The sequence below is a fragment of the Octopus sinensis genome, unplaced genomic scaffold (genome assembly GCF_006345805.1).
Source record: "Octopus sinensis unplaced genomic scaffold, ASM634580v1 Contig15947, whole genome shotgun sequence".
NCBI lineage: Eukaryota > Metazoa > Mollusca > Cephalopoda > Octopoda > Octopodidae > Octopus > Octopus sinensis.
The window spans coordinates 687-15875 of NW_021834017.1; the positions used below are offsets into that span (position 1 = coordinate 687).

Sequence of the window (15189 nt, forward strand, 5' to 3'; positions counted from 1 at the left end):
TTTGTTAAACATCCGCTGCTTTTAAACAAAGTATGGAATATAAGTAAAAAAAAAAAACGTGTCTCATAAAAACATTCTCAAACACACCGGGACCACTCTGCTTAAACAGTACCGCACACCTTGAGGTCAGCGGTTCCTGACCCCATACAAAAAAATCAGAGTATTCTTCGTCTTAATGAATATTGTGAGGGTGAAAGAATACTAAATAAAACATGCATTCGGCTCCAATGCCAAATGACATACTTTTGACAGATTATAAATCGCAAATATTAAGTCGAGAGAAGACAAATACGCAAAGTGTGAGAGGCCCTGAAAAGGGCCGTTGATACGGATAAAGCAAAAAATGCCACCGAATTAATTTACTTAGAAGCCTTCTGGGTTTTCTTGGGCAGAAGAACAGCCTGAATGTTGGGAAGAACACCACCCTGGGCGATGGTCACTCCGGACAAAAGTTTGTTCAATTCTTCGTCGTTACGGATGGCCAACTGCAAGTGACGGGGAATGATTCTCGATTTCTTGTTATCTCTGGCAGCATTTCCTGCCAATTCCAACACCTCAGCAGCCAAATATTCCATCACAGCGGCCAAGTAGACTGGGGCTCCGGCACCGACACGTTGGGCATAATTTCCCTTACGGAGAAGACGGTGGATACGACCGACAGGGAACTGAAGTCCGGCACGGGACGAACGGGTCTTGCTCTTTCCCTTTACTTTTCCTCCTTTACCACGTCCAGACATATTTCAAAGTTCGACAGTAGTTCTCAGCAAAGAAGAGAGTTGGCGACTAAATACGAGGGCGGCTTTTGCCTTTAAATAGCAGTCAGGAGGCTCCAGCAGTCACAAACTGCCGAGCGAAAAAGGAGCGGGTTTATGTCACGTGATTAGACTGCTGTCAAATTCCACCAATGAAATTGATTGGCGCGAAACGTCAGCAAGGTGCTCGGCTGAGCCTACTTGTCAATTATAAATAGCGTGGACGAGGGTTGATTAGTAGAGCAAGTGACATTATGCCACCAGCACCAGCAACTGCTTCGAAAGGAGCCAAGAAGGCTTCCAAGGCCAAGACCTCTCGCCCTGCCGGGGACAAGAAACGTAAGAAGAAGAGGAAGGAAAGTTATTCCATCTACATCTACAAAGTGATGAAGCAAGTCCACCCGGACACTGGCATCTCCAGCAAAGCTATGTCCATCATGAACAGTTTTGTCAACGATCTGTTCGAAAGAATAGCTTCTGAATCCAGCCGCTTGGCTCACTACAACAAACGTTCGACCATCAGTAGCCGTGAGGTGCAGACTGCTGTCCGTCTTCTCCTTCCTGGTGAGTTGGCCAAACACGCCGTCTCTGAGGGTACCAAGGCCGTCACCAAATACACTAGCAGCAAATAAACCTGCTTCGTTTCTCTTCATCGAAGAATAACGGTCCTTTTCAGGGCCACCCACATTCTCATGAAAGTTAATTCAAATTTTCTGCCGATTTGCGATCCATGTTTTTGGGGTTAATTTCTCTAGACTTAGCGCAGGAGACAACAGCCATAGAATGGATTGGGGGAGGAAACATAATTTGTGTACATCGAAGCACAGGTATTTGTATACTCAGGCGAATATATAAACGAACATGTTTGCAAGTTTTTAATGATACTTTTTTGAAATTTAAGAAATCCCTCCTCCAACTTCAATTTTGTCTTGTCTCCCCCAGCGCTAACCTTAACCGTAATTACAGGATAGTTTGGATACTTTTGTCCGTATTTTTCCGCATATTTAGAATAAGTTAATTCCTAAAAGATTTCTGTAAAAAATGAAGGAAACGTGTGGTAGTTTAGAAATGTTGATTGTTATTTTTTTGCCAATTTATTTTGCAGATTCGAATTCACCGTAACCGAAAAAGGGGATTTGCGTCGAAGAAGTTTAAAAAGTGGGCGGTTTTGGGGTGGAGGCGAGCCCATTCATTTTTAAATATTTTAATCTATAAATTAAAACAAAACAGAAAACAGGCAAATTCTTGATACTTTTTAATTGCTCTCAGAAAAAGTTAAGGGCTTGTAACTAACAACCGTCTGGTACCTTCCTTATTTTCATATTTTAGTCATCAATAAGCAAGTAAAATTTCTTTATTATCCATACGGATTAACACAGATGGGGACAATACAATAAGCAAGTAAACAGGCCTAACGGGTGTACGAAGACCTGTGTGTAGTATTAAATGCGCCATCGTACCTCTTCCGTGTCCCCAAAAGAAGTCGGTGAGTTGGCCCGTATGAATAATAACCGAGTGTGAGAAGAAGGTATTCATTGTGAAATTTCAATAAAGGTTTTGTCTTGAGGTGAAAACGCGTGCATTCAGCAGCTGGGGTGTTTCTTACCAATACAATAAAACCTGGAGTAGAAACAGTACTATATATATATATATTTACTACTTGAATATGTCATGTTTTCCAATTTTATTAAAATAAACACAAAAGTTCTCGTTTAAAGGCAAAAAGGTAAGCCAAGTTTTCGTTTTTTTTAGTCTCATACAACATTCTCTGTAATTGTCTGTCTTGTGTCCCGATCTATGTAAGATCGCATGATTATAATAAAGATTTTATACTAATATGAATGCAAAACACCACGGAGGAATAAGTAAGCTTAAATAACTGACATAGCGACGAGGGACTGACTACTGTACCCTGAATATCGCCTGCTTTTCACGATAATGCGTGAGTGAAAGCAGGCACTCGCACACACCACATTATCTCTTATACGTAAAGGCGGCGAGCTGGCAGAAACGTTAGCACGCTGGGCGAAATGCGAAGCCGTATTTCGTCTGCCGTTACGTTCTGGGTTCAAATTCCGCCGAGGTCGACCTAGCCTTTCATCCTTTCGGGGTCGATAAATTAAGTACCAGTTACACACTGTATTCAGCAGCTGGGGTGTTTCTCACAATACAATAAAACCCGAAGTAGAAACCACTATATATATTTTCTAATTTTATTAAACAAAAATCACACAAAGTTCTCGTAAAGGCAAAAGTAAGCCAAGTTTTCGTTTCTGTCATATTACAACTAAATTTTTAAGTCTCATAACATTCTCTGTAATTGTCTATCTATGTAAGATCGCATGATTTTATATATGTATATACACATGTATGTATATATATACATGTATATACACATCTTTAATTAAACTATTGACCGCCTTAAAACGGATTTCAACAGACAAACTATTACTATAATGGATAATATAAGCATAACTACTTATACCACATACACACACACACGTGTGTATGTGATCGCGGTGGTGGTCATTTGTGTAGATTTGGTGTGATTTCCTTTTTAAAACAAAATAATGAATAATGCAAGTATATATTTATTTATAAGGTTTAAACAGAACATGGAATGAAATGTTTTAAACTGAACTAATAACCGACTGAGAATTTATTAAGTTATTTATGTGAAATTTCAATAAGGTTTTGCCTCGTTGAGGTGTAACGCCTGCAGTTAGCAGCTGGGTTTGTTTGTCATCAGTACAATAATCCCTCCAACACCGAAAATCTGATGAAATACTATATATTTCTTTATTATTTCAATAAACTATTTCTAAATGCAAACCACCACGGAGGAATCGTTAGCTTAAATAACTGATATAGCGACGAGGGACTACTGCTGTACATTGAATATCGTTTGCTTCTCACGATGTGTCAGTGAAAGCACACACCCATTACCTTTTATACGTAAAGATGTATTTACAGTAATACCTTAATAAGCTTAACACACAGCCACCAAAACAAAAAATCTTATAGCGGTAAAAAGTGTATATTTCTTTATTATCCATACGGATTAACATAGATGGGGACAATACAATGTTTGGGGTCAACATGGAACTTTTTACAATGAAATCGGATGAGTTATTTATAAAGGAATGAAATTACAATGAAAATTAAATAGGGAAAAGTAAACAATGAAGATAAAAAGCGGTAAAAAGTGTAGACAGATTCAACCCTGCACCCGGATTAAAGTATTGCAGTCTCCAAATGCGGCCAGAGTTCTGACAGAAGCACGTAGCAAAACCGCCAACTTTTCCCACTTTTATGAAATTTCCTAACATTTCCGATTGTCTTCAGCACAATGGAACGATTATGCAATAACAAAGCTCATTAACGATATTAGCAGAGACAGCCGTCCGATCCCATGAATATCGGAGGGAAATATGGGTACTACTTAAGAAGCGTGGTCCTGGTGCGCGCACTCGCAATTAGTCGATCCTTATTTTGTATGTTTTTTATTTACTTTGTGTAAAAAAAATTATTTTACCTTGCTAGGTAGTCGTCGTAGGATCGACTATTCACGATTAGCTAACGCGAGTGCGCGCGCACCGGGATCTTCTTGAGTAGTACCGAAATACGTAGCCAAAAACTAACTCCAACCGCATTAAGAGGCTGCAGATTTTCACCACTGAACAATCGATTATAGTTAGCAAAGTACATCTTGTCTATTAGATTGGTGACCGGGTACTAAACTTAATGTAACCAAAGTTACGGCTACCAATAATGCTCCTAAGTGTTACTAGACTTTCTAAAGAGAAATCTACAAGTCTCTGTGAATCAGCAATCGCATCCAAGTGTTTGCACAGAATATTCTGCACTAGGGCGATGCAAGTGTCCCGAAATATCTGATTTAACGATAAGAAAACGCAGATGGTCTGGGGGCAAATACTTCGTGCAGCCGATCCCCTAACCGTGACGTGTATTTGCCATTTAAATATGGCTAACCCCTAAGGGTGGATGCTACTGTAGTTTGTAGCCACAGGAGGACACCTCCGGTTGGCTTTAGACACTCTCTGTGCCCTATCAGTATTTGCAAAGGCAAGCCACCTTCCAGTCTTCTACTTATGATACACACGGACTAGAGCTTACCCCTAACGCTTTCCCGAAAAGGCGTAACTTCGGAAGAAGTACCGGATACATTTCAACAAACTGTATTTATATATATAGGGGATTCAAGGTTGGTGGGAGTAAAGGGTTTATCTTCAGAAATGTAACAAAGCCACTTACGGTAGTTATACCGAAAGATCGCCCCCGAAAAGTGTGGACCGAATCACACCACCAAAGTAATATTTCGTAACGGGTCGTACACCGGTGTGAAATAATTTTTTTCCCCAAAAGGGTGTGAACAAAGTTTTCCCACCAAGGGGCGCGTTAAATACCAGTAGTTGCAAAATAACAATAAACACAGAAGAAGCACATCGCGATTTCAGAGAGTTGACTTAAATCAAAAAGTGGGTGGCCCTGAAAAGGGCCGGTATGTTCTTGAATAAGCTTAGGAATGTTCACTTAACCTCCAAATCCGTACAGAGTTCTGCCTTGTCTCTTCAGGGCATAGACGACATCCATAGCGGTGACAGTCTTCCTCTTGGCATGCTCGGTGTAGGTGACGGCATCACGGATGACATTCTCCAGAAATACCTTCAATACACCACGGGTCTCTTCGTAGATCAGGCCAGAGATACGTTTGACACCACCTCGACGGGCAAGACGACGGATAGCGGGCTTGGTGATACCCTGGATGTTATCTCTCAACACCTTCCTGTGACGCTTGGCGCCTCCTTTTCCCAATCCTTTTCCTCCTTTACCACGTCCAGACATGATAACTTCTTGCGAGCGTGAAAAATGATGATTTCTGAATCGAGGTAGGAGTATATATTTACACTCAATCGGACGTAGCAGAAAACACCTCGAGAAATAGGTCACGTGCTCTGAAGCCGCGAATGAAAAGGTGTCACATCAGCAGCAGTCGGTTTGGCGGGCAGCTGTCATTTGTAAATCTAAGAAAGCCATCTTCCCGCCCGATCTTTCCTTCTTTAACGGTCACTATATAAAGTGTGACGGTTGGCCCCTATCTATTCTTCGTTGACATATCGACATGGCTCGTACTAAGCAAACTGCTCGTAAATCCACCGGTGGAAAGGCCCCACGTAAGCAACTGGCTACCAAGGCAGCCAGGAAAAGTGCCCCAGCCACTGGCGGTGTGAAAAAACCTCATCGTTACAGGCCTGGTACCGTTGCTCTTCGTGAGATCAGACGTTACCAAAAATCCACCGAACTTCTCATCAGGAAGCTTCCTTTCCAGAGGCTTGTCCGTGAGATCGCCCAGGACTTCAAGACCGATCTTCGTTTCCAGAGTTCTGCTGTGATGGCTCTTCAAGAGGCTAGCGAAGCTTACTTGGTTGGTCTTTTCGAGGATACCAACTTGTGTGCTATCCACGCTAAGAGAGTGACCATCATGCCCAAGGACATCCAGCTTGCTCGTCGTATTCGTGGCGAGAGGGCTTAGGTCGCCGTTGCTTTGTCAGCATATTAAATGGCCCTTTTTAGGGCCGCCACGTTATATCCTAAGTATTCTCTTTCGATCGTTGATATGCTAATCGTTTATGTTTGTTCAGTTTCTGTCTTCCCTTAGTTTTTCTTGGTCAATGTTAAGGTCCTCGCTCCTTAGCGAAAACAGGAGAAATTCCAGCCAGCTGGGTGTTAGCAATTGGGATCTTTTCGGTTTGAACGGCAGTTTTTAACATAGTTTCTAGGTAACTAAGAGCTTTTAAACTTCGTATACTGGTAGAATGTGTTTGTAAAACTGACGTCTATTGAGGTAACGGTGTTTCTGTGGCTTTGTTTCAGTTTAAATCGAAGTTCTAAGTTTGTAGAACGATACATAAAATACATATTATTTGAGTAAATTTTTAATATTTACTCTATGCGACCTCATATAGCATCTTTGTCTTATGTTTGTCTTGTATTGTCTCATTTTATATAAAATCGCCATGATCATGATAGAGATACTCTGTTGAGGTAAGGAAACGTTCTGTGCCGTATGAATATGTCCCTCGTTTAAGAAACAGATTGGGTTTATTTACATTTCTGAAGAGAAAATGATATCCTTTACCCACTAACTCTAAAACATTGAAATGCAATAGATCGATATTAGGGTCATAGTTATGGGTAATAATTTCATGACACCGCTAGAAAGAACTGCCGTTTAAACCGAAAAGTTCCAGTAATTGTGTAGAAATCGAATATGAATAGAAAGGATTTGCGCAAACGATCCTGACGGGTGGGGACCGGCATCCGATTTTCCCCTTATAATGCACATTTTCAGTTCCAAAAGCATATGATGTTTTGCGCTGGGTATTTTTTGTTATTTCCGCACTTATTTTTTTGTATCTTTACTTTGTCGTTACTGCGGGAGATTTCTGATAGAAAAATGTGCAAAGGTGAGTGGATTAATTACATGATTTTTTTGTACTGTTATCGCAGTTTTGGAGATTTGGCTGTTATTTCTGGCACGCGGATAGCCTGCTTGTTGCCGACGGGGAATACGAATTTGCAAAAGTAGACATTTCTATTATATAACCCCCACTTATTTCGGCAATCTTTCGTCTCTAGTAGACATTTCCGTAAAATTTTTTTTACATATGGGCTTGCGGGAACTTTTGAAGTAATGAGAGCGAAAGAGACTAAGAGAAAGCGATTTTATGACGAGGGAAGTTCTTTTGAAGTTACCGTGCATGGCAAGCATTGATGTACATGTGTGTTTGATGGGGTGTGGGAGAGAGACAGTATGTTGTGTAAGTGAAGTGCTTCTGTTAGTGTGTGTGAAAGAAAGAGATAACTGGAATTTTTTACTCGGTGTATGTGTATATGTATGTATATTACTTCAAAAGTTCCCGCAAGCCCATATGTAAAAAAAAGATTTTGTTTACGGAAATCGACGGAAAGGTCTACTAGAGACGAAAGATCGCCCATTTCTATTATATAACCCCCACTTATTTCCTTCGTTCTTCACTAATTTTTTTTCAAAATGTGCGGAGATTCTGATTCTGAAAGAGTTTCCAAATGTCTGTAAAATTTGGCATTCCTTCGATCGGGTATTTCCGTGGGTTGTGGAGTTTAGGTGTAACGAAATTATGCCAGCAATGTCTCGTTTTAAACTCGAAGTAAAAATAGCCTTGCATATTTGTTCTTACCCGTTTCATGTGTGTATGAAAAATCCGCAAATTCCCAAGCAGAAAGCAAACTGTAAGATTTTTGAAGGGGTTCATTCCCACTGCGTGGCACCTTGGGCAGGTGTCTTCTGCTATAGCCTCGGGCCGACCAAAGCCTTGTGAGTGGATTTGGTAGAGGCCTGTCGTATATATGTGTGTGTCTTACAAAGAATAAGTCCTGGGGTCGATTTGCTCGACTAACGGCGGTGCTCCGGTATGGCCACGGTCAAGTGGCTGAAACAAGTAAAAGAGTTACGGTGTTAGGGTTAGTGTCGGGGAGAAAAGTCAAAATTGAAGAAGTTGGTGACGGTGGGAATTTCACAATGACGATTTTGGGCAAAAAAAGGGTTACAAAAATAAACAAATTTGGGAGAAGATGGGCTAGGGACGGGTGGAAGTCTTTCTACGTGGCCCGTCCCCAAAACGCTAAACATAGCAGCTGCTATCCCTCACCTGGACGAAGCACTGACACGTCCTGCACTCACGGATTCCCCGATTGAAAAGGGCGCAATCGTACCCTGCTTGTGCGTGCTTCCTCCTCTGCTCAGCTCCCTAACCTATTTCTTTACTGCCCACAAGGGGCTAAGCACAGAGGGGGACAGACAGGTATTAAGTCGATTGCATCGACCCCAGTGCATAACTGGTACTTAATTTACCGATCCCGAAAGGATGAAAGGCAAAGCCGACCTCGGCGGAATTTGAACTCACAACGTAACTGCAGACGAAATACCTATTTTTTTATTACCCACAAGGGGCTAAACATAGAGGGGACAGACATAGGTATTATATCGACCCCAGTGCGGAACTGGTACTTAATTTGTCGACCCCGAAAGGATGAAAGGCAAAGTCAACCTCGGCGGAATTTGAACTCACAACGTAACTGCAGACGAAATACCGCTAAGCATTTCGTCCGGTGTGCTAACGTTTCTGCTAGCTCGACATCATCCCAGAGTTCTGAGTTCATATTCCGTCAGGGTCGATAAAGTAAGTCCCAATTGACTAGACCCCCATCCGCCAAATTTCAGGGCTTGTGCCTCTAGAAGAAGGATATTTTTTAGTAGGAGGGATGGTTTAGTGTGAGAAAATGTTAGTAATTGTACACGGTTGGGTACTACTAGCTAACAGTGGTTCAGGTGCGCGCAAGCTAGACATAAGTAATCGATCCTAAATAATTTTTTAAACTAAGTAAATGAATTATTTTTATAAACAAAGGTTAGGGTTAAAAAGTCGTAGGATCGACTACCTGCGTCTAGCTAGCGCACTGGGACCACTGTTCGCTAGTAGTACCAAGAAAGCAGCTCCATATAATATTCCAAAAAAAAATTCCAGCATTGATTAGAGGAAGGGATTAGATCTGAGAGAAATTTGTGTTGGTATTAATTCATTGAAAGACGATAAGGAAAATTAGTGAGTAAAGGGAGATAAGCAAGGGCATGAGCCTAATTACGGGAAAAAGAAGCATTCGATCTTTAGATGGCTTCATAGGCTTATAACGGTGGTGGATCTCCGTCGTTTCACTAGGAAGAGTCAATCTTTTGGTCAACTGATTTACTTGCACTTCATTGAGTATTTGCTGGTGTACAAGATGCATCCTTACTTTAGCAGAATATTTAGGGCAGAAACCAGATTAATACGTTTCGTCATTCAGCCATTGGAAAACGTTTTAAAGTAGTTTTGTAGAGAAAATGTGTCTGGTGCAATGTAAAAAGCAGTGAAATCTCATAAAGCAAAGCAATAATTTCCCATAGAAGCAATGTTATAAATTGTAATTCATTCCCAGAAAAATATTTTACCAATAAAATTTATAATACTTGTAAATAAATGACAATAAAACAACAGTAGAATGTAAAGAATATTTTATGTAAAGTCAAAACAATGTCAAGATCATTTAGAATAGATAAAATATTATTATTATAATTGTTTTCAGATATATAGAGAGAAATGGATGGTGATGGAGATTATGAGGACATACACAAAAAGTAGACGTGGTGGGGGAATATTAGTGGTACAGAGGATAGAGGGGATGTTTCATAGAAGTGTGAGGGGCTTATGAATGTGTGTGTGTGTTACTATATCCTTGCCTTGAGACTGTGTGATAATTGTAAACGAGTGTCACTGTCATACAAGCAGTGTCCATCTCCAATCTGACATAAAAACATGTCTGGTCATGGGGAAATACCTTAGTTTGGCTAGAAGGATATTGAGCTTAACTTGATAAGCAGCTGATCTAGGAAGCGGGGCCTCATATCAGTGAGGGGAGGGCGGTGCGCATTGATGCCATCGAGAGGTAGGCCCCGAAACGGTGTGCATTCTCTCCTGATGACCCCATACACTTGCTGGCTTCAGGTATACGGAGCTTTTGACTGGTAGCACTTGAATGTGCAAGTTGTTTGCAAGACATCAGGTGAAGGTTGGCCACAGGAGGGACATCAGCCCCAAGAAAATTCACCTCAAAAAATTTCATCATGGAAGAATGTATTTCTTTACAACCCACAAGGGGCTAAACACAGAGGGGACAAAGAAATAGAAATGAACTCTGAACAGCCCTCAGCTTGTTAGCACCTTTCTAACCATCCAAGCCATGCCAGCGTGTAAAATAGACAAAGGTGCTAACAAGCTGAGGGCTGTTCAGGGTTCATTTCTATTTCTTATTACCCACAAGGGGCTAAACACAGAGGGGACAAAGAAATAGAAATGAACTCTGAACAGCCCTCAGCTTGTTAGCACCTTTCTAACCATCCAAGCCATGCCAGCGTGTAAAATAGACAAAGGTGCTAACAAGCTGAGGGCTGTTCAGGGTTCATTTCTATTTCTTAATTACCGACAAGGGGCTAAACACAGAAGAGACAAACAAGGACGGACATAGGTATTAAGTCGATTATATCGACCCCAGTGCGTAACTGGTACTTAATTCATTGACCCCGAAAGGATAAAAGGCAAAGTCGACCTCGGCGGAATTTGAACTCACAACGTAACGGCAGCCGAAATACATATTTCTTTATTACCCATAAGGGGCTAAACACATAGGGGACAAACAAGGACGGACAAAGGGATTAAGTCGATTACATCGACCTCAGTGCGTAACTGGTACTTATTTGATCGACCCCGGAAGGATGAAAGGCAATGTCGACCTCGGCGGAATTTGAACTCTGAACGTAACGACAGCCGAAATTCCGACCGGCGTGCTAACGATTCTACCAGCCTTACGGGAATGAGATGTATCGACGCTGATATGCTTCGACCAATGGTTAACATTTCAAAGGTTTGCTGTTCCACACGAATTACTAGTTTGTCAACTGATAAACATATTTACAAGTGTCCAGAAAGATAAGGGGTCTTTGATTGCGGCATTTTACTTCATTCTCAACTCCTTTTGATTTCGGTCGAGACGCATGTTCTAGCCTCTTGAATAGTTACTCAGACAGGAGACAAAAGATCAATCTAAAGCAATCTTCCTTTAAATAACGAACGAATATCTTTGTTTTACCGTTTAGTGATCGAGGTAAGAGCCGCGGGTTCGAGTTCCTATTCTTAGCTTATGAAAGAAATCACAGAGCGAGGGCAGCTAAGATTCAGAGTGGTCTCCCTTGTGCCGTTGTGTTTAAAAGTCCAACTATAATACAAAAAGCCGAAGTTGTCTCTGTGTGTGGCAGGTTTGGTAGCCTTCGATTAACACCATCTCCTCCGAGACCCTGCGGCGCAAGTTGACCAAAATTGAGAGTATGATAGAAGAAGGCTCGCTCTTCATTCCGTAGAAGAAAAAATTCAAATCGGATCAAGTTAACAATAAAAATTATTTACATCAAAAAATGCTTTTTTCTATGAAAATCCCTATTTTTTACGATTTTTTCACTGCTGTGTCGCCACTTTTCGGTGTATTTCAACCAGAAAAATGTTCACTTAAAGAGAATAACAAGCTACATAATGCAAAATTTTTACTTTTCAAAAATCCAATTCTAAAGGGTCGAAACAAACCCGGGCAATAACTGCTAGTATATATATAAAGCTGAAGTTGTCTGTGTGTGGTAGATTTGGTAGCCTTCAACTAACACTATCTCCTCCGAGACCCTGCGACGCAAGTTGACCAAAGTTGAGAGTATGATAGAAGAAGGCTTTTTATTTTCGTTTTGTTTTTCAGAAATTAGAACAGATAAATTTGGTGGGTGGAGCATAATTTTGTACCTGGGAACGTAAGTACAAAATATGCCTATTTATGACAAAACATTCGACAATAAAACTTTTTAAAAGTGTTGGTTAATGTTTATATGTTGACACGGAACTGGAAATCAAAGAGAAAAAAAAGAAAAAGAAAAAATATTCAAATGGATGTAAAACAATGTGTAGGCAACGAATAGGGAACAAAATGCGTGCTACGCAACGGGAGGGTGGGGAGAGGACTTGGGAAAATTCACAAGATCCGAGTTTTTCCATCAACTTTTAGGAAAATGGGGGGATCTTTTCCGTTTACCGGCAGTTTTTTAAAATAATTTCCAACTAACTAAACACTTTTAAACTTCGTATACTGGTAGAATGTGTTTATAAACCATCTTTTTCTCTTGGCTTTATTGAGAAAATTCTATAGTTTGTAAGATATTTGGGATCTTTTCGGTTTGAACGGCAGTTTTTTAAAATAATTTCCTCGTAACTAAACACTTTTAAACTTCGTATACTGGTAGAATGTGTTTATAAAACATCTTTTTCTCTTGGCTTTATTGAGAAAATTCTATGATTTGTAAGATATTTGGGTCTTTTCTGTTTGACCGGCAGTTTTTTAAAATAATTTCCAACTAACTAAACACTTTTAAACTTCGTATACTGGTAGAATGTGTTTATAAAACATCTTTTTCTCTTGGCTTTATTGAGAAAATTCTATGATTTGTAAGATATTTGGGTCTTTTCTGTTTGACCGGCAGTTTTTTTAAAATAATTTCCAACTAACTAAACACTTTTAAACTTCGTATACTGGTAGAATGTGTTTATAAAACATCTTTTTCTCTTGGCTTTATTGAGAAAATTCTATAGTATGTAAGATATTTGGGATCTTTTCCGTTTGACCGGCAGTTTTTTAAAATAATTTCCAACTAACTAAACACTTTTAAACTTCGTATACTGGTAGAATGTGTTTATAAAACATCTTTTTCTCTTGGCTTTATTGAGAAAATTCTATAGTTTGTAAGATATTTGGGTCTTTTCGGTTTGAACGGCAGTTTTTTAAAATAATTTCCACGTAACTAAACACTTTTAAAGTTCGTATACTGGTAGAATGTGTTTATAAAACATCTTTTTCTCTTGGCTTTATTGAGAAAATTCTATAATTTGTAAGACATTTGTTGTTTTTCTTTCTTCAATTTCCGCAATTTCAACCAATCAATGGACGTCTATTGAGGTAAAAAACATTGTAACATATTTCGTAATAAATATTGTAACATATTTCGTCTAAAATTTCCTGCATTTCGGCAATTTAACCAATCAATTACCTCCATTGACGTAAACAACATTCTGTGCATAATGAATATGTCCCTCGTTTAAGAAACAGATTGGGTTTATTTACATTTATGAAGAAAAAAGATACCCTTCCTCCACCCCAAACCCTAACCCTAACTCTAAATCTAAATCTAAAATAGATTGAAATGCAATAGATCGATACTAGGGTTATAATTATGGGTGACAACTTCATACGACACTGCTATAAAAAACTTAGCATTTCAATCTATTTTAGATTTAGGGTTAGGGGTGGGGGGAAGGGTACCTTTTTTTCTTCACAAATGTAACTAAACCCAATCTGTTTCATAAAGAAGGGACATATTCATTATGTACAGAATGTTATTTACCTAAATGGACGCCAGTGATTGGTTAAAATTGCCGAAATGCAAGAAATTAAAGACGAAATATCTTACAACCTATAGAATTTTCTCAATAAAGCCAAGAGAAAAAGATGTTTTATAAACACATTCTACCAGTATACGAAGTTTAAAAGTGTTTAGTTACGTGGAAATTATTTTAAAAAACTGCCGTTCAAACCGAAAAGATCCCAAATATCTTACAAACTATAGAATTTTCTCAATAAAGCCAAGAGAAAAAGATGTTTTATAAACACATTCTACCAGTATACGAAGTTTAAAAGTGTTTAGTTACGTGGAAATTATTTTAAAAAACTGCCGTTCAAACCGAAAAGATCCCAAATATCTTACAAACTATAGAATTTTCTCAAGAAAGCCAAGAGAAAAAGATGTTTTATAAACACATTCTACCAGTATACGAAGTTTAAAAGTGTTTAGTTACGTGGAAATTATTTTAAAAAACTGCCGTTCAAACCGAAAAGATCCCAAATATCTTACAAACTATAGAATTTTCTCAAGAAAGCCAAGAGAAAAAGATGTTTTATAAACACATTCTACCAGTATACGAAGTTTAAAAGTGTTTAGTTACGTGGAAATTATTTTAAAAAACTGCCGTTCAACCGAAAAGATCCCAAATATCTTACAAACTATAGAATTTTCTCAAGAAAGCCCAGAGAAAAAGATGTTTTATAAACACATTCTACCAGTATACGAAGTTTAAAAGTGTTTAGTTACGTGGAAATTATTTTAAAAAACTGCCGTTCAAACCGAAAAGATCCCAAATATCTTACAAACTATAGAATTTTCTCAATAAAGCCAAGAGAAAATGGTGTTTTATAAACACATTCTACCAGTACAGGAAGTTTAAAACTTTTTAGTTACCTAGAAATTATGTTACAAAGTGCCGTTCAAAAGGAAAAGATCCGATTCCGTGTAATTTCCATAGTGTGTGTGTGCCTGTTCTGTTTTTATCTACAAAATCCACTCACAATGCTTTGGTCGACCCGTGGAAGACACTTGCCCAATGTGTCAAGCAGTGGGAATGAACCCGGAACCATGTGATTGGTAAGCAAGCTACTTACCACACAGCCACTCATGCGCCTTTGGTGAAAGTTTCGTTAAAAAGTATGAACTTCTTGGAAGTTTTGAGGCAACAAAGTCGGTGGGGTATTAAACTGTAGGTATGCCTCTTGTTCAATAAACCTTAACGGTAACTTCCGTTGATTTTCCAAAGAATTAACGAAGTGAACTTTTAGATTAACCGTGCCCACCTCTGTATATATGTATAGGCTTGTATGGGTCCGTATGTATAATAAGTATGTATACGAGTGTCGTACG

The 15189-nt window shown here is 39.2% G+C and overlaps 4 protein-coding genes across 4 annotated transcripts; 2 read left to right on the forward strand and 2 right to left on the reverse strand.

Moving 5' to 3' along the window:
- Nucleotides 1-331: 331 nt before the first annotated feature.
- Nucleotides 332-768, reverse strand: LOC115230622 (histone H2A-like). Its single transcript, XM_029800761.2, has one exon. It carries the CDS (start codon nucleotides 735-737, stop codon nucleotides 360-362), a length of 378 nt encoding a protein of 125 aa, XP_029656621.1. The 5' UTR covers nucleotides 738-768; the 3' UTR covers nucleotides 332-359.
- Nucleotides 769-1006: 238 nt separating this feature from the next.
- On the forward strand, nucleotides 1007-1490 carry LOC115230621 (histone H2B, gonadal-like). The gene has a single exon (XM_029800760.2). It carries the CDS (start codon nucleotides 1007-1009, stop codon nucleotides 1382-1384), a length of 378 nt encoding a protein of 125 aa, XP_029656620.1. The 3' UTR covers nucleotides 1385-1490.
- Nucleotides 1491-5306: 3816 nt separating this feature from the next.
- LOC115230623 (histone H4) lies at nucleotides 5307-5618 on the reverse strand. The gene has a single exon (XM_029800762.1). The coding sequence runs from the start codon at nucleotides 5616-5618 to the stop codon at nucleotides 5307-5309; it is 312 nt and encodes a 103-aa protein (XP_029656622.1).
- A 275-nt stretch (nucleotides 5619-5893) lies between these two features.
- Nucleotides 5894-6306, forward strand: LOC115230620 (histone H3). The gene has a single exon (XM_029800759.2). The coding sequence runs from the start codon at nucleotides 5896-5898 to the stop codon at nucleotides 6304-6306; it is 411 nt and encodes a 136-aa protein (XP_029656619.1). The 5' UTR covers nucleotides 5894-5895.
- The last annotated feature ends 8883 nt before the right edge of the window (nucleotides 6307-15189 follow it).

What these genes read in the sequence shown, in the direction of transcription:
- LOC115230622 (XM_029800761.2), bottom strand. Translation starts at nt 737, where the DNA reads ATGTCTGGACGTGGTAAAGGAGGAAAAGTAAAGGGAAAGAGCAAGACC.
- LOC115230621 (XM_029800760.2), top strand. Translation starts at nt 1,007, where the DNA reads ATGCCACCAGCACCAGCAACTGCTTCGAAAGGAGCCAAGAAGGCTTCC.
- LOC115230623 (XM_029800762.1), bottom strand. Translation starts at nt 5,618, where the DNA reads ATGTCTGGACGTGGTAAAGGAGGAAAAGGATTGGGAAAAGGAGGCGCC.
- LOC115230620 (XM_029800759.2), top strand. Translation starts at nt 5,896, where the DNA reads ATGGCTCGTACTAAGCAAACTGCTCGTAAATCCACCGGTGGAAAGGCC.